At 40.4% G+C, this 23,591-nt stretch overlaps 1 protein-coding gene across 2 annotated transcripts in view; it reads right to left on the bottom strand.

The window, feature by feature from the left end:
* Window positions 1-3,049: 3,049 nt before the first annotated feature.
* The window catches only part of LOC127584233 (transmembrane protein 150A-like), a 36,651-nt gene continuing 16,109 nt past the window's right edge, over window positions 3,050-23,591 (bottom strand). For both annotated transcript variants that reach the window (XM_052040864.1, XM_052040865.1), the window contains 2 exons: window positions 21,766-21,943; window positions 3,050-6,770 (listed from right to left, as the gene is read on the bottom strand). In XM_052040864.1, coding sequence (XP_051896824.1) covers window positions 6,532-6,770; window positions 21,766-21,943 — 417 coding nt within the window. In that variant the 3' untranslated portion in view covers window positions 3,050-6,531. The remainder of the gene's footprint in view (window positions 6,771-21,765; window positions 21,944-23,591) is intronic.

The following is a 23,591-nucleotide window of genomic DNA, read 5'->3' as shown; positions in this document are numbered from 1 at the left end:
ACTCCCATATTTTCACCTTTCTATAAGGCAATTTACTCCATGTGTCCAGTTGTCTTCCACTGCCTCAACCAAACAGAGATTCATCCAGTATCAGTTGACCATTCCATTGGGGTATCACAAATGACTAAGTTCTGTTCTCATAAGCGAGGGCACATGCTCTTCCCACAGATGTCACTGGGTAGTAATCTGGCCTAAGACTCTTTCCTCAAATGAGTCTTGAAAATTGTAGAGGTGCTGTTGATTGCTGGTTTGCTCAACACAGAGGAGATATACAGGTTGAATATATCAGTTTCACATGCTTGGGTGCCTCACAGAACGGTGCACTGAGGAGTGATATTTACGATCAACAAATGCATTTATGCACACAATTACATCTCCCATGGTGAGTTAGATTTATGTTGTTGCAATTTCCTTTGAAACTATTTGGAAAGTTATCTGCAAGAGACCTCTGGACAATATGTTGTGATTAGTTGTACAACACAGGAACAGGCCCTTCAGCCCACGATGTCTGTGCCAACCATTATGCCAACCTAATCCAACTGACTGCACTCACTTCATATCCCTCCATTCCCTGCCTGGTCATATGCCTGTCTTAATGCCTCTTAAACAACATTATTGCATCTGCCTCCACCACTTCCCCTGGCAGTGTGTTCCAGGCACCTACCATTCTGTGTAAAAAAAAACTTGCTTTGTAAACTTTGTCAACTTTCCCCCTCTCACTTTAAAGCTATGCCCTCCAGTACTTGACATGGTAAAACATACTCTGGAAAACAGACTGACTATATAAAATGATGTTTTTCACTATCTGCAGTTGCATAAATTGATCTCAATTTTTCTATCTCTATCCTCTGCTTCTTCAATTTTGTCATGCTATAATTTTTCAGCCATTTGCTCCATTCTTTGTCTTTACATTACCTGGAAATGCACAACCCCAAGATTTCTTTCTGTCAAAGTTCCACGGAGCTCAAAAGTTCACGCAAATCCAACAAGTACTTGCTATCTGGCATTCCTCAGATGCTGTACAGATCACCTGCAGAGGATACCTGATACACATGATGAGTATTTTCTCCAAAGATTGTTTGCAGAGGCAGGCTCTGAATTGCAGACCCCGAGACTCAGCATCATTACCAGAATGAAATCACCACATAATTGTAACACACATACCGTTGTCATTAACTGGAAAATTTGTAAGATTACTTACATAAAACAAACATTATTTCTAGCAACGAGATTCTTATCTAACAGAATCCAAAAAGATGGCAGAACAATTTTCACAAACCATCTAAAGCTATCATTTTTAATTATCTTTCCTGACTATTCATGTAAATTGACTGTTTGCTTACCTCTGGACTTCACCACTTTAGACTTTTTATGCATTTTTTATTGGCATATTCCTTACCTGCTGTGATTTACTGCAGTTTAATGAAAGTGAGAGTATTGATTTAGCTGGTTACATTGATTTCCCCTGGCATTACTTGTAGGATTTTTCTACTTGTGAGGAGGAATATTCTATTTCAATGAAGAACTCAAAGTAATTACTTCACAAGTATGCAACGAGACAAAAAACCTGAATAGGTTTGATTGGTTCCTGGAAAATAAGTAATATTTTTAAGTACTACAGATGTTGGAATTATTTAGCTAAACCTCTACAGTTATTTACAATCCATCTGTTTAGGGAATGTCTTCTGTTCTGACATATGTAAGAATGGTAAATCTCCTGTGGTGTGTATGGAGCATCAAGGCTTTTGCAAGGCAATATTGCTTTTGTTTGAAATATGGACTGAGTGATGATCAGACCATATGGACAAATCTATAGCAATTTAGTCCCTATTTTTAAACCAATACATGTTCTGCACTTATTTTTATATTACCATTGTATGTTCCCTCTTACACATTCATAACTGAAAAATGTAAACTTGTTAGAGTACTTATAGCCTCCTCCTGGAAGCACTGCAGCCAGCATTTCCAAAGTGTAACTGATAAGATTAGAAGTTGGAAGTTAAAATGGAAAATGTGCAGATTCCAGTTTTTTTAAAAATATGTATTTTTCATACTTCATTCTTTTACAGGCATCTCTGTAATGTGGGTAGTCAGAACCTGTTGATTAAACATCTTAATTTAAAAACTTTATTCAAAATTCAGTCTTGAATAATCATGCAGTGCTTAATCCTATTTTTTCATGTGAAGATATAGTCATTTAAATACAAAATATAAAATTTATACTTTAAAATTTACATTACTTAAAGGTAACATATAAACAAGCACATATATAATTTTTTCAGCAAAATCTCAGAAAGGGGGAAGGAATTCTGGTAATTATGCAAAATAAATTCTCAATCCTTTAACAATTCTGACAGTGATTTTTGTCAGTAATTTTTCATCTAAGGGGAAGGGCTTACAGAGAATCCAACGTGCTCTGTGAATGGGCAATCTTTATGTCAATTACAAAGATTACTCAAATTTGCATAGTGTTTGGTGGGAGCTGAAGCTTCAAGCTTTAGCCTCCAGTTCCCAAAGGAAACCAGGGTGAACTCAAAGCCCAGGATTCCGATTTTAGAAACTACCTGCAACAGAAACCAGTGTCAGACTGAAATGGCTTCAGAGGGAAAATTTAGTCATTGTTTTGGTAACAGGATGCATTTCAAAGGGCAATTAAATATACTTAAGCAGAATACAGCTAATTTATAGGAGTCTCAGAAAATAATTAGGTCAGCTTCACTTGAGTCTTGTCTGCAAATCAGTGTCAATCTGGGGAAAGGAAATTCTGCACATTGGGAGCATAGTGGATACAAAAAAAAAGAAAAATCATCAGAACACAGACTAAGTTGAGCCAAAGATCTGTATTTTCCACTCCCCCTCCAAACTCCCCACCTTTCTCAGCTTCCCCACCCAAACAAAACAGGCATCTGCTGCCTGCACATGCCATCCCTCGACTGCAGGTAGTGCGAGAACGAAAATGCAGCAAAGGGTGGGAAACAAAGAAAGGAACTACAAAATTTAAAAATACATTTATTTAAAAAAAATTAAACTTCCTGATACATGGTTTAAATTTGTGGCTCATTGCAAGATTATTACCGGTAGTGTTCAACATCGCTTTTGTAAAACGCAATACAAATACAAGTCTCCTTTAAGCACAATGACACATTCAGAAGTAAAAATATTAGTTAAAAATCTCACAGGAAACATTTTTCCATTTATTATAAATTAATTAGAAACATAAAATGCCAAAGTACACGTCATCTGAATATTGAAGATTTGTTTAAATCAGCTGTGATGACTGGGGCACAGAAGGCTTTGAAGCAGTAGGAGTGTCAGTTGTCACTGTAGTTGTATATGTTGAATGAATCCATTTAATAATCCTTGAACAAAAAAAAAGTCTCCAGGCAGGCAAATTCATTCAGTTAGTAATTTTACTTCTCATGATTTTCACACCATTTCTGCTTCCTCCTTGACTTTCTATTGCTGTCCAGCAGCTAAATGGAACGGAGCTACTTGATCAAATTCAAATGTAATATTCATTATTCAAAATATACTTTGTAAAACTATAGGAGGCCCCATTAGTCCACTGCAGCTTTTGCCCACAACAGCCCTGTAAATAAATAAAATTATGCAAATATCACCAGCTATTATTAACCAAAAATGCCAGGTCTGTTTTTGGTTAATAATAGCTGGTGATATTTTTTTTAATTCATGGAATTCAGACATCGCTAGCAATGCCAATGTTTGTCCATCCATAATTGTTCTTGAACTGAGAAGATTGCAGGGCAGTTAACAATCAGCCACTTGTCATTTATCTAGAATACCATAAACACCACACTAGGCATGTACAACAGATTTCTTTTCTTGAAGGTCACAAGTTAGATGAATTTGTAACAATAATCCAGTAGTTGAAGTTCATTTATTTACCCGGTAAATAGAATTAAGACTCCCTAACTACCATGGAAGGATTTGTTCTTGGACTCTAGATCATTAGTCCAGGCTTCTGGATTACTCGTCCAGTATTAGTCCAAACACTATACTACTGGACGTGTAGAAGGATGTGTCTCAATAGGCATTTCCCCATTTTTTCAGGCTCCAGTTCCAGAATGGCATTGCAAATATACTGAAATATGTAGTGAGCTCAGCTGTGCTGCCCCCTGGCTCCCACAGAAAACCTTCTTGCATGAGGAGAAAGTCGTTTGGATGAGCTTTGAGAAACCACATCCCAGCAAACCAGTGCATTTAAAATAGAGGGAAGGAGAGAGAAGAAAAATTAGCTCCACCAGACACTGAATTTACAAAAGGGCATAGAGCTGGAAGGTTCATAATTCATGAAATAACTAATATTTCAGATATTCCTCCCTTGCTGAGATGTTCTGTTGTGCATTAATCCAAGCATCCAATTTATTGGATAATGACCACATTCACAGAAAGCATCGGGTACTGTCCTTCCTGTCACAACAAAAACTTGAGGCAACACTCAAAAAACCATGCCACCTCCAACAAAGCAGGCAATTCAAGAAAAAAAAACTGATATTTCAGCAATAATAGAAGGGTGTGAGTGAACATGGTGTGTTAGGAAAATATACTGTCTGACCAAGGGTCAAAACCCGAATTGGCAAGCTCAATCCACGTACCATTCAATTATGTTGTGTTTTTCCCTGAGTTTCTAACTTTTCATACATCCATCTTCTATTAAATATATAGCAAGATAGAATCAGGCAGTTAATTACCTTACTGTTCAGTCAGACGACCCTTTGAAAGGCTGCAGATATTATTGAACTCTGCTGTACAATGGATACAACATGGCCACTGCCAAGTAGCACAACACCTTTGGTGAAGGGATTGAATGATTCCTGCCACATTTCATTAAGCAATCAACAATATATTGGCTGGTTTCAAAAATCAGTCACCTGGAGAATCTTCTTTTTGCTGTGAACCCAGTAACAAATCAGTTCTACAAAACCCTCCCAGTGTGTAGAATAGTGTACATAACTGAAAGAAGAACAGCCACAATATTTCATTGACATATATATTAAACATTAAACTACTGCAATTAGAGATGGATGTTGGGATAATTGGTGTGGGCTGACTTTATACTTCCTGTGACCTGGGTGTTCATTTCTCTAAAATCTACATCTCAAGGTCAACGTCTGCTGTGTCTGTGCTAAGGTTTGCATCTTCAACACTTTGGTGATATCTATTACTCAGCCTGAATCACTCTATTCACTGGCTCTAAGGAGAACTTGGTGACATTTTTAGTGTTGTTATTAGTGAAATTTTGTACAATAGAATCATTTCTAAGCAACAAAGCAGCTGGATTTGAATTCAGAAGTGATGAGTTCAAACCTATTAGTAATAAGAGTGTCAATTCCATAATGGTACATAGTTTCCTCTCACTTAGGATGAGATTCAAATTAGTGCCTCATCCACCATTTCCTCATCAGATAGGGCATGATCCTTGTACCTTTAGGATGGATTCAAACACTGATCAGATTAAGAGCATTAGTATATTATCAGTTAAAATTTGTCTGGGGTGGTAACACAAAACAGGCATGAGCAAATTAACCCCAACCCCTGCCCCAGCCACCTTTTATTGCCCACTCAGCAATTCCCTCCACAATTACGCTGCAGGTTTAGTGCCAAGCCAAATTTCTCTCCCTTTGACCTTTCTGGAAAGAAAGTAACCCCGTAGAAGCAGAAGAGGACCATATTCCAAATTACAGCATTCCCTTCCTTGGTAAATGGCAGAGAAACTTTGGCTTCTCCATGTCCCTGAAAACTAGCAGTTTTGCCATAGACAGGATACATTTACCTATACTAGGGGAGAGCAATGGCTCTCCCTTTATTTTTGAAAAAAAAAGAGTGGAGTGTATCACCCTGTATTGCATGGCATTGATCAGTACCAGCCTTGGACTGGAGCAACCTCTCCACCTATTTCAAATCAATTAATCTGGTTTCAAGTTCAAAAGAAATTTTTATGGTTGCTTTGATGAAAGAAATCATATGGTATATTAGAGAGAAAGCCTGATTGCATTTTGCACAAGCTCACAGACTTTGACCCAAGCTCTCTGCTTTCCAGATGAGATAAAAAGTCACCTTACAAAGAAGCAGACACATAAACTGAAGTAGCCTGAGTGAATTTGAAAATGGTATATCCAAAAGTACTTAGCTTAAATTTAAGGATCAGTTGACAAAAATAAGTGACACGAGACTGGTGATGCCACCCATAATCTTGTCCCAATCTTCTGTCACTGTGTGTTAATCCAAGGCTGCTGTTCTGGGAAATGCTAGTGACCCGTTTAGTTTAGCTTGATGAATAATTAGCTGTTTGAAAATGTGGCACAGTACTGATTTGAGGAGACTGTGCCACTGTCGACCTCCTTGTATTAAATTAAATCACAGACTTGCACCAAGATACAAAGTTGTTGTAAAAACAATGCCAGAGGGTCACAGCTTGATTTCTGGTGACCAGGCAGAGCCTAGCCTCCAGTGTGCCCCTGGTTTTCAGCATCCGAGACCTCCTCACAGTGACCCCAAGTACCAGAGCAGTTAAATCATAGCGATGCTCTCAGGGTTATTATTGAGGTGTGCAGGTGCACTGCTGCCCAGGGATTTCGAGGTCTTGCTGCGTCCACTCCTCAGAATAGCCAGCACTGTCTCTTTGGTGATTGAACCGAACTCAAGGGAGAAGGTCCCGTAGAAAACCAAGACGTCAACAGTAAAAATCCACTCACACACGGCAGCAGCATGTTGGAACAGAGAGCTCTCATGAATAAAAAATATGCCACCTGAGTGCAGCTGTTAAGGAAATTGGTTGGAAGAAAATCACTTTTACACAGGAAGAAAGCAAGCAGTAATTAGTTTCAGACCCCTGCTAAACCTTCAGGCCTTTCTATCCAATCTCCGCCAGGTCCTTCTGGGGATACTGACTTCTTGTGGTGTACGTTTGCACAGCCACTGGAAATTCAGTTGTCTCTGGCTCAATTGCCCATTTTTATCTGGGCAACCAGACTGCAAATGTTAGAATATTCCACAATAAAGAACTTTACAGCCATTCTCAAACCTCTCCAGTGCAGAATCAAGTGCACTTTAGAGTGGTCGGTGGCATACAGGATACAAGCACCCCAGTTTCTTTGGTGATTGAGCCAAACTCGAAGGTCGCTGGATCTCAATTAAATATTGAGATCAGTTAAGACACCAGATACAGGCAAACAAATCTGGCATCTCTCTGTGATTTACTTTAGTATCAGTAAAGGCAATTTTTTGAGCTATGCCTGCTCACAATCAAATGGTAGGTTAATTTCCCACTCTAAATTGCCTGTAGTGTATAGGCAAGTGGTAGAATCTGGGGGGAGTTGATGGGAATGTAGGGGAAATAGAGTCAGAGTTGCACAGCACAGAAGTTTGCTCTTCCACCCATCACATCCACGCCAACCTTTTGCCCATCTCCATTAATTCTATTTGCCCACATTAGGTCCATATCCTTCCATTCCTTGCCTATTTAAGTGTCTGTCTAAATGTCTCTTCAACAAATTGACTGTATCTGATTCCACCAACTCCTCGGACAGCAAGTTCCAGATATCAACAAGTCTGTGTAAAAAAAAAATCTTCCTCTCAGATCCTCTTTAAAATTTCCTCTTCTCATCTTAAACTTTCCCCTACCATGGGAGAAAGATTCTGACTAACTACCCTATTCATGCCCCTCAATTTTATAAACCTTTATCAGGTCAATCTTCAGTCTCCTTCACACCAGCCTATTCTATTTCTCCACGTAACTAAAGTCCTCCAATCCAAGCAACATCCTGGCGAATCTCCTCTGCATTCTCTCCAGTGCAACCACATCCTTCCGACGGTGCGGCAACTAGAACCATAACACTATAGTTTAGCAACACTATGACCACTTTGATCACTGCACTAAAATGGACATTTTTTTGTTTTTAATCGTTCTTTGTTAAACTTGTGTATAATCTATGTTTTTCTTATAAATTCTGCTTATATGTTATGTGCCTGTGATGCTGCTGCAAGTAAGCTTTTAATTATACCTGTGCACACATGTACTTGTGCATATGACAATAAACTTGACTTTGACTTTAGAACAGCACACAATACTCCGTGCAGTCTAACCAGTGTTTGTGAAGTCCCAACTTTTATATTCTATGCCCAAACTATGAAGGCAACCATGCCATATGCCTTCTTCACCACCCTAAGCACCCACATTGCTACTTTGCGGGAACTATGAACCTGAGCTCAAAGGTCTCTCTGTTCATCAACATTCCTTAGCACCCCAACATTTACTATACATGTTCTACTCCCATTTGATTTACCAAAATACATCACCTCACAATTGTCAGGATTAAGTTCCATCTGGCAACATTCTGCCCAGCTTTCTATCTGATCTATATCCTGCTGTAGCCTTAGACAACCTTCCATGCTACTCACAACACTACCAACTTTCGCATCATCAGTAAACTTACTAATCATATATCCTACATTCACATCCAAGTCATTAGTATATATCACAAACAACAAGGGTCCCAGGACTGATCCGTGTGATACACCACCGATCACAGACTTCCAATCAGAAAAGCATCCTTCCACCAGAAGAAGTCATACAACAGGAAAATAACTGGAGGAAATGGAATTGTTCTGAGAGCTGGCATGGACTTTTCGGGTCAAATGGCCTCATCCTACAAGGAGATATGAGAAATTGTCTTTGAGACAAGAAAGAATAGTAGGGGCTTATGCTAACTCTTAACCATGTGATGTGGAGATTCAATTTGATTGGTAGCATAACTAAAATGATGTCACTTCAATTGCCTTTTTTAAACTCAATTCCCAACAGTCAGTTGCACTGGAGATACTACAGGCAACTCTTGCTATTCTACTCCCGTACAAAATTTCCAGCCCCATATATTTGAAAGTGACATTTTTGGCTGGAGAGTGGGATCCTATAATCTTAGTCATACTCACTGCTGTCCTTCCCAAGGGGATCATTAAGAGATGATATATTTCCTTTGGGAGATTATCTTTGTCTCACTTGTTATAGGATGAAGATTTGATAAACAGCATTCTTAACAAAAATGGCAGTCAAAAACAAAGCAGCCTCAAGTTCAGGCTAGACGGAAATACAATGTGAAGACTGAGGGACTCCTATGATGTATTTCAACAACAGTAACAGTGCTTGGCAAGTTTATTTACCAACCAGCAAGAGGAAGCCACCTGCCTCCGCATTATGCTGTTGCCATAGTAACAAATGGACTACTTGAGCTTCAGTGGACTGGTTTGTGAATGGAAGTGAAATTGATTGGCCAGCTTAAAGCAGATTGATAGCTCCAAATGATTTGTGCCTCTAGCCATATAGCTGCTTCAATCCTAGACCAACAGCCATTCATCATGTTACCGACCTTTGAACTAAAACATCCTTCTAGTCCTCTTGATTGCAAAAGCCCCTACTTTTCTTCCTAAAAGCTTCAGAATGGCAGTGTTTCTCATTTCTTTTGACGTGTCCTTCCCTAAAAAATCTATAGCCTTTTAACCAATTCCTGACCAACCCCAATTTCTCTCCCACCCCTTCTCAACTTTACTCATGGGTTGTAATATGGGCCCTACAAATGGGCTCATCAATATCACTGCCTAAAAGTTACAATGATGGAGGAGATAATGTGCCTAGATCATAGCTTTCTCTTGACTTGATCTGTTAAAAATCAAACAAAGGATTAGTATAGATATGTACTTGATGGTCAACATCAGAATGGGCCAAAGAGCCTGTTTCTGTGCTGCATGACCCGAGAACAACTTACATTAATATAGCATCCTTAACACAGCGAAACTACCAATCCCTTCACAGGAGCATGATCAGACAGAATCTGGCCTAAACCTGGTGATCAGGTGATCAAAAACTTGGTCAAAAGGGATAGGTATTTTTAAATGAAGAGAGACGATAACAAACATTTACATAATACAACTCTGGTGTCTGCAATAATGAAAAGGCATAACTCTATGATTAAAAAAGCCAAACTCTAAATTACTCATCGTTTGCCCAGATCTTCACTTTGCGGAGGCTTGAATTTTTGCAATTTACACTAGTTACGTTTATGCTAAAAATTCCTTTCAATTTCTCCACACGAATAAGTTATAGTTAAAATATGCAACACTAAATATAAATAGGAAAGCTGAGACCGGTGGAGATCTGAAATAAAAACATAGAATGTTGTACATACACAACATATCATTCAGTATCGGAATCATTTTAAAAATGTTACTAACAACATTAGCTAGGAAAGTAGAATCAAAAGTAGTTGACCATTTGAATGGGATATTGGGAAACCATGTTGGGAAGGAGTCTAATGCTATTATTGGTTGAATAACCTAGCTACCTTCCTATGGAGAGGAGGTAGGATGGGGGTTGGAGATGCACCATGTATGAAAGATCAGCAGCAGTACCAGAAAACACATGGCACTCAAGTAACTGTATTCCAGCAGAGATAAAAATGTTATTACAGTACCTTTTAACGTCAGATCCATTAACATCACCACAATGAACAACACATACCCTAGATTTGAGGCACAGGGGAGCGTGGTACACTATCAAATGAGAAAGACTCCATTAAGGCAGAAGTTATTTGTCTCAATAGGCATTGAGCTGTGTACACTGACAAGTATGCCCATTTCCTTCTCGTCACATAATCCCTGTCAGTATGAATTAAACTTTTAATTCAAAGAACATTTGACAAAATTAAAACCCCCAGCCAAAATGTGTGGAAAAGTGTAGATTTCGACTAAGTAGCCAGACATGAAATCAATACTGCCATCAGGATTTCAAACATATTGAATAGGAAAGAGCCCAAATTCTGGCCATCTAAACTTGGGTCCTGTGCAAAAAGAACAATTTGAACATGTTAACAATAGGATGAAATGCTGCTGAGAATAAGGCTCTCTCTGTGGGTGAATATGGTTTGAAGGGAAGAAATAAGAGCACCACTTAGGAAGCCAATAACTGTGGCTTATTGGCATGTTTTTCCCTCTTGTATCTGGTTGCTAAAACACTAATAAGCACAGTAGCAAAATTGATTAATGTCCTCTATTCTAGCTGAATGAACAAGCCAAAATTTCCCCAGAGTTGAGAGAGGATGAGGAGACAGAGTGTTTGTATGTCAATAGGTTATTGTCCACCTGAAACATTTTCTCCCAATTTAGCCCACCGACCTCATCCTCCAACAGAATTAATTATTTCTTATGATCAGCTACATCAATATCATCACTTCATTTCTAGATGACAAAATATTTTAATCTTCATTATGAAAACACTTCCTTTGCTTTGTTAAAAGAATAGATCTGAACTAAGATGATTTAAACACCAGACTGTACAGCTGTAAATAACCCGCAAGCACAGAGAGATTCTGAAGTCAGTCAGCTTCTCTGCATTTCCTTATAAGGCGTGGGTTCTCCTGCAGCTCCTAGCTCCAACACTGCAGTCATTTTCTTGTGCACAGATCTGCATTAACTGCTTTATCTACAGATGTCAAATTTTCTTCCCTATAAATAAACAGTCCTGTGACAGTTTTTGTCTGTAGGTAGCACTGGACAAGATCACTAAATTATAACAAAGTTATATTTATCCATTAAGAAATCTGTATTTTGTTGCTGGAATGTTTTCAGAAACAGTCAAGATTGAAGGGAATGGTGATAATAATTTTCTACTGCAGGCTGTTACACCAGTTGGAATAGTACAGGCTAAGATAGCTGCAGACTGAACATACCACCATTTTCTAAACAGAATTTTCATTTGTGCTTACAAAATGTGAAATCATGTACAAGAGTGACTACAAATAAAAACTGACCTCAGTAGGCCATGTCTTTGAATGGAAAACACTGGCTGTTTCACAGGAGTGCTTATGTATGAATAATTAGCCTTCAAAAATAACAGTGCAAAAAAAAAAGACAAGGAAATAGATTGGCACACCTAGTAGAGCTGCTGCCTCACAGCTCCAGCCACCTAGGTTTAAGTCTGACCTCTGGTGCTTTTGCTTCCTCCTACATCCACAGATTTGTGGGTTGGTAGGTTAACTGGGCACTGAAAATTACCCCTATTGTGTAGGTGAGTGGTAGAATCTGGGGGTGTTGATGGGAATGTGGGGAGAATAGATAACAGGGAAAACTAGTGGGAAATGGGAGTGTTCTGTGAGCTAACATTGACTCAGTGGGCCAAAACAGCCTACGTTGTAGGGAAGTATTCAGAACAATACAGAATATATGCAAGATAAACCAACACCAGCTCAAATCTGCTGGCCTTCCACAAAGATTCCAAAACTAGGAGGGAGATAATGAGGTAGAGGGGGAAGGTTACAAGCTTTATCTTAACAACTTGTACTGGCTGCAATAGGTTTTCCTTCATTAGTGGTACTGTAGACTCCCCTCAGCTATCTGAGGCTGCTTACCAAATCTGAAAATACAGAAGATCCCTTTCCAACTATTCCAAGTCCTCAATCTTCAATGCAGTTGAGAAAGAAAGGTTGTTTCTTCTGGTCTGCTCCTTTATACAGAATGAATTTATTTTTGAAAGCTGTCAACTAGAACTAGGTTCCAATTACTATTGAAAAATAGTGATTGGAGCATGCCTAACCCCCAATTCTACAGCTAACATCAGTTAAAAGGTTCTTTGGCCAAAGTTCTGCAGCTATGAAGAGCCTTGATATTTTGTCCCTGAATCAAAGTTCTTTTATGTGCCTGGGCCCACCAGTGAGGTTACAGGAAACAGATAAATGATTTTCTATTAAAGAATTTATTTTATTGAGAACACAGCCTTTAAATTGAGAAATAAGTGAATAAAATTCTCAGCACCAATGCTTATGCAAACCAACTCTACTTGTTTCACTCCAATAACCTGTGCAGAAATTCATTCTGGTTCCAACTGGAGATTATACATTCTGCTCTTGGCACATTATCCCTATCCAGAGAAAGGCCTGTTCATCCTGCTGTCTCATATCCTCAGTCCAGAGACAGGATTGTTTATCTGGCCTCGGCTCACATCCCCAACTATGAGGATCCTCTAACCTGTTCCCACCTTGCATTGCCAATCCAGAAGGGATCATTCCTTCATCCTTGCGCTGACTCTGCATTGTGAGCTAAGAGAAGTCCTTTAATTTGTCCCTGACTCACATCCCTATTATGGAGAGATGATTCCACATCCTGCTTCTGGGTCACAATTCGAGCCTGGCCAAGATGCTGCAATTTTCCTATGAGCAAATGCCCTTTACGGTCACAATGCTAACTCTTGCCGGGCAAGTTTTCAACTGCTAGGTGGCTTGAATTACTGGCCAATACATTACAGCCACTCAGGTAGTGGAAATTCAACTTTATAGAATTCACAAATCACTCCCTAAAATTTTGAGATACGGAATAAAATTCTCTTTCACAGAATTTGTGATAAAAGTAAATACAAGCACAATTTTATTTCCAACTTGAGTTTCTGGATGCATGCACAGATGATGTGGCTTCATGTTACAGAAAATCATAATATAGACAGTTTTCTAGGAAAGCAAACTGCCTAGATTTGACAATAATAATGATGGCAAAACTACCAGTTTCCAGTCAACAACTAATGTACTTTCAAGATTTCTGTGCATTTTAAGTGCATTCTGGAGATAATGAGGGAGGTTGTCAAAGGATTCAACAGGATATGGACCAGTGGAAATATGAGCAGAAAAACGGCAGATGGAGCTTAATCCAGACAAGTGTGAGGTGTTGTGCTTTGGGAGGTCAAATCTAAGAGGAAAGTATACAGTAAATGTCAGGACCTTAGGAGCACGTACCATCAGACTAGGGCACATACCACCAAACTTAAGGACAGCTTCTACCCCACTGTGATAAGACTATTGAATGGTTCCCTTATACAATGAGATGGACTATGACCTCACGATCTACCTTATTGTGACCTTGCACCTTATTGCACTGCACTTTCTCTGCAGCTGTGACACTTTGTACTGTAATCGTTTTTATCTGTGCTACATCAATGCACTCTGTACTGACTCAATGTAACTGCACTGTGTAATGAATTGACCTGTACGATTGGTTTGTAAGACAAGTTTTTCACTGTACCTCGGTACAAGTGACAATAATAATCCAATACCAATACCATTTATGTACAGAGGGATCTTGGGTTGCAAGTCCATAGCTCCCTGAAAGCAGCAACTCAAGCTGTTAGGGTAGTAAAGAAAGCAAACGGCATACTTGCCTTCATTAGTTGGGGTGGTGAGGATAAAAATCTGGAAGTCATGTAGCCTAACCAAAGTTGCAACATTCGGAGTACTGTGTGCCATTCTGGTCACCACATTACGGGAAGGATGTGGTGCAGAGGTTCACCAAGATGTTGCCTAGATTAGAGAGCATTATAGATATAAAAAACACACACAGTGTGGTGGGTGCCTGGAACACAGTGCCAGGGGAAGTGGTGGAAGCAAATACGATAGCAACATTTAGGAGGCATTTAGACAGACACTTAAACAGGCAGGGAATGGAGGGATATAGACCACATGCAGGCAGATGTGCAGTTTAAACTGGCATCATGGTTGGCACAGACATTGTAAGCCAAAGGGCCTGTTCCTGCACGGTACTGTTCTATGTTCTTTAACTAGAAGGTTTCAAAGTTGCTTTTAGCAATTTAGCTCACTTAGCAGGCTGCACTGATAATGCCTCTAATTACGAAATTAACACAATCAACATCAGTTAACCCAAAGTTTTTGCACCTGATCTGAGAAGGTGTGATAAGCATTTTCCGCTGGTGAAAATATTAGAAAAGGCTGTAGAAAATGTTCTCATAGCCCGTTAATTAAAAAAAACTTGATTAAACCTAACCAAGAACTTTATTTTGAACTCTCTCCAATAGCTTGTCAATTTACATTTTTTTGGTGAAGTTTCTAAAAGCTTTAGAAATTTCTGAGGATGTTTAAACTCCTCTTGGCAGTTCAGGTAAAGGATGGTTATGCGTCATACCCTCCTTGTGAATTTCTGGGCAAGTCCAAACTTAAGTGCCCAAATGTTACTTTCACTACTGCAAAAAAGAGCTCCAAGGAAACACAGTGGGAACAAAAAAAAATCATGCAATAATTTGTCAGGTTGGCACCATGACGAACTCTGAGATAAGTGTGTGGTTTTTACACTTGAGATCAGGGGCCAGCACTGTAGGTTTGTTGCTGTCTGCAAAGTCCGGGAATCTGCAAGGTTCCTCAACATCTGGCAGCCACTCAAAAATCAAAACACATAACATATTGCCACCTCAGTAATAGTCTTCAGGAAAGGGAGCAAGATTCTTATATTTTGTGATTTTTTTCCCCACTATCCTGTGGTTTCATCCCACCAATCCACACAGGTCTTCCCAGGTGAGACAATGGATCATCAGTCAACTAACACCAATATCCAGCTGCTCAATAAATGACATGCAAGAATTAATGGATGGGGTTGTGTGGGGTTACCCATCTCCTCATATCTCTGCTTGGAGCTCATCTTGTAGTGAACATTCAGCCCAACAAAACCACATCCCAACTGCGCCATACAAACTTAAATTTCATTTCATTTTTTCTTAACTTTTTCATTCATTCACACATATGAATGTCACAGCATGAAAGAAGGCCATTTGACTCAATGGAGTCCAGAACGGTTCTATGAGAGAACAATCCAGGTAATCTCTCTCCCCACTCTCATCCCAAGGAAGTGCAAATTCTCTTTTCAGATACTTATCCAGCTCACTTTTAAACATTACAAATGAAGCTTCCTCCATTACCTGACAGTGCATTCCAGACCCTAATCACTCACTGTCTTCCTCTTTTACCAATCACTGTCATTCTACTTCACTTTGGACAGCAAAGTAGCACAAGAAGTAGTGTTGCTGCTTCACAGCTTCAGCAACCCAGGTTGGATCATGACTTCCTGTGCTGTCTATGGAGTTTTACATGGGTTTTCCCGGGTGCTTTGGTTTCTTCACACACCTAAAAACACATGCTAGTTGGAAGGTTAATTGTCCACTGCAAATTATCCTTAGTGTAGGTAGGTTGGTGCTAGGAGCAGAGTGAAGTTGATGGGCATGTGACAGAGAACAGGTTACAGAGAAATAAGACATGGAATTGCTTCAAGAATTGGCACTGACTCATGGACTTTACCTCTTTCAAGGACATATAGGAGAAAAATAATTCTCGACCCCTGCACCAAGGGAACAGTTTCTCTTCCTATTCTTTCTGTGGTTTTCATAATTTTAAATACTTCCAACAGATCTCCTCATAACATGCCTTGTTCCAAGAACAACCTCAACTTCTCTAGATCTGTCCATATAACTGGAGTTCCTCATCTCTGGAACTATTTTGATAAATCTCATCTACACCATCTCCAAAGCCTTCACATCTTTCCTAAACTGTGGCAACAAGAACTGGATACAATATTCCAATTGTGGTCAGATGTGACTTCCAGTGATCTGGTATTCTATATCTCCGTTTACAAGGCCCAGGATTGTATATGTTTGTTTAACCACTTTCTCAACCTGAACGGGTAATTTCAACAAACTCTGCACGATACCCTCAGAACTCTGTTCTTGTACCCCTTTGTGAATTCTGTTCCTCAGTTTATATTGTTTCTTCTCACTCTTCCTACCGAAGTGAAATGCTTCGAATTTCTCAGCATTAAATTCACCCAGCCTATCTACACCTCCCTGAAGTCTGTTGCTATCCTCCTCACTGTTCACTACATCTCCAGGTTTTGTGATATCTGTAGCCTTGGAAATTATATCCTGTTCATCCAAGTCCAAATCATTAATCTATATTTAGAAAAGCAGTGTTCCTCTGGAGAACTCCCTATATACTTCCCTCCAGTCCACAAACCTTTCACCACCCGTTTCTACCTACTTAACTAATTTTCCACACATGATGCTGCAGCCCCTTTTTTACCCCATGGCCTTTTCAGTCTTGACGAAAACCTATTATATCTCACTGTGTCAAATGCCTTCTGGAATCCCTCTTTGTTCCTTCATCTAAAAAAAACTTTCAAATTAGTTGGGCATGATTCGTCATGCTGGCCGTCTCCAATCAACCTACATTTGTCCAAGTAACTGCTGATTCTGTCCTTGATTGTTGTTTCTGGAGCTTTCCCCCACGTCCAAGATTAAATTGAGGTTTAGCCTTACACTTTTTTGAATAAGGGAGCAATATTTGCAATTTTCTAGTCTGCAAGTACCAGCCTCAAATCTACAGATGCCCGGAAGATGCCCTGGCTCTCTTATTTCTCTCAGCAACATTGATGCATCTCATTTGGACCAGATAATTTATCCACCTTAAACAAAGCTAGCCTTTCCAGTACCTCCCCTTTATTAATTTTTATTCATGCACAGTCTTAATTACATCTTCCTTTGCTGTGATTCTAGCAGCTTCTTTTTCCTTAGTGAAGACAAAAAGTATGGACTTAATACTTCAGCTTTGCCCTCTGCCTCCAAGTAGACTTCCTTTGTGGTCTCTGATCAGCCTCACCCTTTTCCTGTTCAGAGTATGTACAATATTTTTAGATTTCCTTTTGTTATCTTTTCTCATGCTCACTCTTTGCCTTTCCCTAATCAGTCTGGTCCTCATTTGTGTTAACCACCTAGCATCTGCTATACACTCTTCATCTGCTCTATTTTACCGTCTATCTTTTTGGTCATCCATGAAGCTCTGGCTCTAATTCCATACTCCACTCCCTCATGGAAACATACCTAGACTATAGATGAAACACCTCTACTTTCAAGGCCTTCAATTGTTCAATTATGGTTTTGCCTACCAAGGTTTGATATCTACTCTGACCAGATTTGTTTTCAGCTCACTGAAATTGGCCCATCTCTAATTGACTATTTTTACCTTGGTGTGTTCTATATCAATTTCCATAGCTACTGTAGACCTTAACAAATTATGATTACCATTTCTTAGATGTTTCTCATTGATACTTGTTCCATTTGGCCTGGCTCATCTCCCAGTAGTTCCTAGTTGAGCCAGAAACATACCACACAAGGAAGTTCTCCTGAACACATTTCAGCAGCTCCCTCCCTTTCTGTCCATTGTCATTATTATTCTAGATTATATTTTAATAGTTGAAGTCCCCAATATTACTATTCCACGGGCTTTTCACATCCATGCATTTTCCCTTCAAATTTGCTCCTCAACATCCTACCCACTAGTTGGCAGGCTGTAGATAGTCCTAGCCATGCAATTACACCTCTGTTGTTTCTTCTACACAGATAGTTCTGACCTTGATTGTTCCAGGACTTCCTCAATTTCCAGCACGGCAACATTTTCCTTATTCCATACTGCCACTTCCCCTCCTTTCTTCCCTTCTCTATCTTATCTGACTATCTAGTACCCCAAATATTTAGAACCCATTCCTGTCCAATTTTTAAGCCAGGTCTGTAATTGCAATTCCACGTGGTTAACTATATTCGTTGCTCACCTATCTCATTTAATACTCTTCTTGCATTTACATATGCAAACCTACCGCAGACGTTAAATTCATTGTCTGGTTCTGCCCCCGAAATTTCTATCACTTGCTCTGATACCATTTATCTCTCCGAATTCTTTCTGCATCTTTTGCCTCATTCTTAAGTGCTGCTTTTCTGTACTCGCCACCAAATCAGTTTAATCCTGCCCGCACAGCACTACTGAATCTTTCCACAAGTACATTAGTTCCAGCTCCAATGATACACTCTGTACTGGTTCCAGCTCTGGTCCTGCGAAATCAGAAGCTCGTGCTCCTGTACCATCTTGGAGACACTTACCACCACCCCCCCCACCTGCCTCCATCTATAATCCACCAACCACCATCTCCCTACTCAGTCACCCACCCCCCCCCCCCCCCAACCTGCCCGTCATCTTTCACCCCTCCTCGGTCCACCAATCACCTCAGACTCCTGACACTACACCCCCTCTCTTTATACCAGCCATCTCCCCTCTCCACTCTGTCCTGATGCAGGGTTTCAATTCCTTCTCCCCCCCCCACAGATGTTGCTCGACCTGCTGAGTTCCTCCAGCAGGTTGTTTGTTGTTCCTGTACCATCTTTCTAGCCACTCATCTGCACTACCCTACATCTATCGTCACTGGTAATAAGCAGGAATATGGAGATTATACCCTTCAAGTCCTGCCTCTTATACTTCTTCCTAAAATTCCACATACTCATCCCTTCATCCACCCATATCATTGGTTCTCATATGGACCATGACCTCAGGCTGTTCCACTTCCCCTCCAAAACACTTGCAGTGCTCAGAGATATTCTCAACCCCAGCATCAGGGAGGCAATACACCATTGTGGAATCACAGAAATGCCCATCTACTCCCTGATGAGAATCCCCTAAAACTATTACTCTCTTCACCTTTCTCCCCCTCATGAAGCTGAGGCACATTTACTGTTGTGGTATTGGTTCATAGGGGGAAACACCTCTCCCTCATCAGTACTCACAACACAAAACTGGTTAGAGAGTTAGATGCCCTGGTCTCCTGAACAACCTGCCTGCTTGGCAGTCACCCGTTCCCCCTATGCCTGCACTCTTCTTGAGCTGTGGGTGAACATCTTCCGAAACAAGCTATCCACAAAACACTCAGCCTCGTGGTTGTACAATTATGATATCAGCTGTGTTCTAGCTCAGAAATCCAGAGCTCGAGTTCAAGCACATTGAGTTGCAGAGAGGGGGAGGCTGAAGAGAACAGAGTACATAGCTGTGATAGGGTGGAGACCAAAGTCATCATGGTAACAATGACAAACAAAAAGCAGCTGAAAACAAAAAAAAAATAGAAAGGCAGTGAAACAGCAAGGTACAGCCTCATCTGTGGAGAGCAGAAAAATAAAGTGGCTACCTGAAATTGTTATATTCAATATTAATGTCACAAGGGCTTCAGTATACTCAGATAAAACATTAGGTTCTGTTCCTGAAACTCATGTTGGGCATCACTGAAGCAATGAAGGAGGCTAAAGACAGAGGTCAGTGTGGGACTGAAGCAAGAGAATTAAAGTGACAGGCATCTGGAAGCTCTTGGTAATCCCTGCGAGATGAAAGGAGGTGTTCTGCAGAACAGTCACACAAGCCCAAGTTTGGTTTCCTTATTATAGAAGCCACATTGTAAGAACTCAATGCAATTCACTAAATTAGAACTGCAAGTGAAGTGCTGTTTCAGCTGGACAGACTGTTTAGGTCCGTGAATGGTGGAAAGGAAAGAGGTAGAAGAGAAGAGAAAAAAGGGGAAGTGTTGCATCTCCTGTAATTGCATGGGAAAGTGCCACGAGAAGGGGAGTGATTGGAGGTGCAAGACTCATGGAGATAATGGTCCCTTCCCTTTGCAATGGTGAAAGGAGACAGGGTGTGGGGGAAGATGCATTTGGTGGTGGAATCCCATTCAAGACGGTGGAAATCCTATCTACGTTCTGGAGGCGAGAACAGGGTAGGAAGGAAAGCCACAGATAGAGTCTAAGCCACGTGTGGAAAATGTCATCACAGCAAAGATGACAGACACTGAGAAACTAGAATGCAGTCCTTACTGGAAGTAGGATGGGAGGCAGAGTACTTGAGACAGCTGTGGGAGTTGGTAGAGTTAGTGGATGTTGGTAGAGTTAGTGGATATTGGTAGCTATCCCCACCCTTGTAATGGAGGTACAAGAGAAGAGCAGATATAGACCATATGAATGTGAGAGCACAGTGGAAATTGGCAGAAGTAATGGAGTTTGAGGCCTGTGTAAAGTGCAGGAAGCAGCACTAATACAGTCATCAGTTTAACAGGAAAAAAAAGGGGGCCTCAACAGGATTGCTCTATGTGACCAATAACATAGCCTGGGCCTAACCAAGTTCCCAGAGAAAGTGAGTGCAGTTGAAGGAGATCAATGTAAAAATGAGTTCACCCACATAAGGCAGAGTCGTAGTGGTCACTGTTCAAGGAAGAAGTGAAGGACCCTCAGATGTCGTGTGATGGAGGTAAAGGGGCAATTGGATATACATGGTGAAGACGAGCTGGTTGGGGCCAGGGAACTGGAAACTATGAAAGTGACAGGAGGGCAAAAGTATCAAAGGTTTAAGTGGGAAAGGATTGGACAAGAAAAGAGTAAAGGTAGGAAGAAATAGATTCTGTAGGACGAGTACAGGCAGAAACAACATGCTTAGCAGGATAGTTCTGCTTGTGGATATTGGGAGGATTTAGAAGCAATTGGAGGTTGTATCTGGAGGGTGTGGAGACAAGATCTCCTAAACGCAAGGTCAGTGACTGTCTGGGAGCATCATTGGAGAAAGAAACAGTGCATGTACAACATGTACAGAAGTACCAATTCCATTTTGCAAAACACTATCATGTAACCTATGCTCTACAACAGAATTTCTATTCTGTTTTTTCCAGTAGGACTGAATGGACAATAACCAGGAACTGAAATCTCCCTTCCCTAGCAGAGAGGTATTGAAGACAATGAAAATGCTCTAACCATATCCCAGGATGGACTAAGGATCTAATTGTAAATTCCTGGCTATTCTTTGACCAATTACACACCAACATGAATTGTTCCACCCTTCTGCGTGGTACTCCAGAAGCTAATATATCAGGTTTCTTCTATTAGCCCCAAATTTATTCCAGTGTTTCAATTTTAAAACTACCAACACATTTCACGTGACTTTGTGCAGTAGAGGGGACATCTTAAACAATGTACTCACCACCAGCAAAACTCTCAAACATTAGCCTCATTTCTGTTTCACAGATAACACTGCTCCTCTGGTGAATGTTTGGGAAGAGTATTACATGGAAGGATACTGAGAACGAGAGATATTAAGGCCAGTATGGTGAGGATAACCCTGATGTGGCCTGTCCAGTGATCTAGAAGCGATACTGCAACTTTATACGTCAGGATGCACTGTAGGCAGATAAAGACCATGCCTGCTGGAAAGGCCACTCCAGCACCGATATAATGTAGGCTTTTAGCATGGTCAACCTGGAGAAAAAGGAATACAGCTTTTCAGAGATAATCAAATAAACTCATGTTAAAGTTGTGAATATTTTGTTATCAAGTAAACAGAATTTTTGCAGGGCCTCTGAGAAGCAGGAGTTCTAGAGCATGACCAGTATTATATATTAGAAGACACAGATGAAGAATACAATAGGGTAAATGTCAGAGCATACCCAATCTCTGAAGTATACACTGCAGCAAAGAGTCACCACCTTCAGGAGAATAAGCTACATGTTAGGGAGAGTAAATTACAAGACCCTCTTCTCCAACAGCCTCAGTCTATTGAAGGCATTGACTAGCACACGGGTAACTTGCTCATTATTCAGATGCCAGCCAAGAGAACAGTGACTATCTGACGATTCAACCACAGGATGCATCACCGCTGATCCCAAGCTTGACCACTTCCAAAATTTACACACATTTTACCACAGTGGTGCAGCTACTGGGCTGCTGCCTCACAGCTCCAGCATCCCAGTTCAAACTTGACTTCAGGTGCTGTCTGTGAGGAGTTTTCACATTCTCCCTGTGACCTCCGGGTTTTCTGGTTTCCTCCTACATCCAAAGACTTACAGGTTGGTGGGTTAACTGGCCACTGTAAATTGCTCCTGGTGTGTAGGTGAGTGATAGAGTCTGGGGGGATGTGGGGGGAGGGTGGGAAAAGGGAGGACAACGACTGAAGGGAATGTGGTAATAATGATATGGGATTAGCTGGCATGGCCTCGGTGGGCCAAAGGGCCCATTTCTGTTCTATACAACTCCATCAATGCAGTTGCTATTTAGCGATTGAACACCAGAACCTCAGCAGATCTATCCTCCCCTAATCAGATATGCCAAGCTCAAATGCAACAGCATCATATTTAAAGATCAACTCTCAATCTATCTCACACTACACTTCGTACATTCCTTATCTATACATGGGCCTCAGAAAACTACTTTTCTCTTTCAACATCATTGATTTTACCCTTCTCTCTAGTCTGGTAAATGATACTTTGATCCAGTGGGTTAAAATAAAACATGTTGGAAATTCTTAATGGGTAAAAAGGCATCTGTAGAAGGAGAAATAGTTAGCATTTCAGGTCAATAATCTTTCCTAAGAACTATTAGAAGTGCATGGGTTTTTAAATTCATGGAAAGGGTGGTGCAGAGAAGAGAACAAAAGACAAGGTCTGTGACAGGGTGGAAGGAGGAATAAATTAAATGACAAAAAAGGGGAGATGCTGCATGGTGAAAGTTGATGGTGATAGGCAACAGAAGTCTAGAAGAGGTGCAAATGCAGAATAATTATCTGTAAAGACTAAACGAATGTGACGTGAATGCTGGAAATTTGGAAAATGCTGATTATCTAAAAGTGTTGAATTCAGTGTGATGTCCCTTGTTGGATAAGGTGCCGTTCCCAGTTGGAGAAAGGTAGGACACAGAGGACAGCGAGGTCAGAATGGAAATGGGATGGAGAATTAAATTTACAGTGACTGGAAGCTCATGTCACTGTTGCGGACTTAACAAAGCTGTATAGCAAAGCAGTCACCCAACGTGTTTCGTCTTCCCAAGGGAGAGGAGACCACAATTTGAAAGGTCATCACCTGAAACATTGAGACACAAGGGAGACTGCATACAAATCTGAAGCAAAAAGCGA

This window comes from Pristis pectinata, chromosome 29, assembly GCF_009764475.1.
Source record: "Pristis pectinata isolate sPriPec2 chromosome 29, sPriPec2.1.pri, whole genome shotgun sequence".
NCBI classification, from domain to species: domain Eukaryota; kingdom Metazoa; phylum Chordata; class Chondrichthyes; order Rhinopristiformes; family Pristidae; genus Pristis; species Pristis pectinata.
The sequence above is the reverse complement of the archived record's forward strand: the minus strand, read 5'-3'. Positions and strand labels throughout refer to the sequence as shown.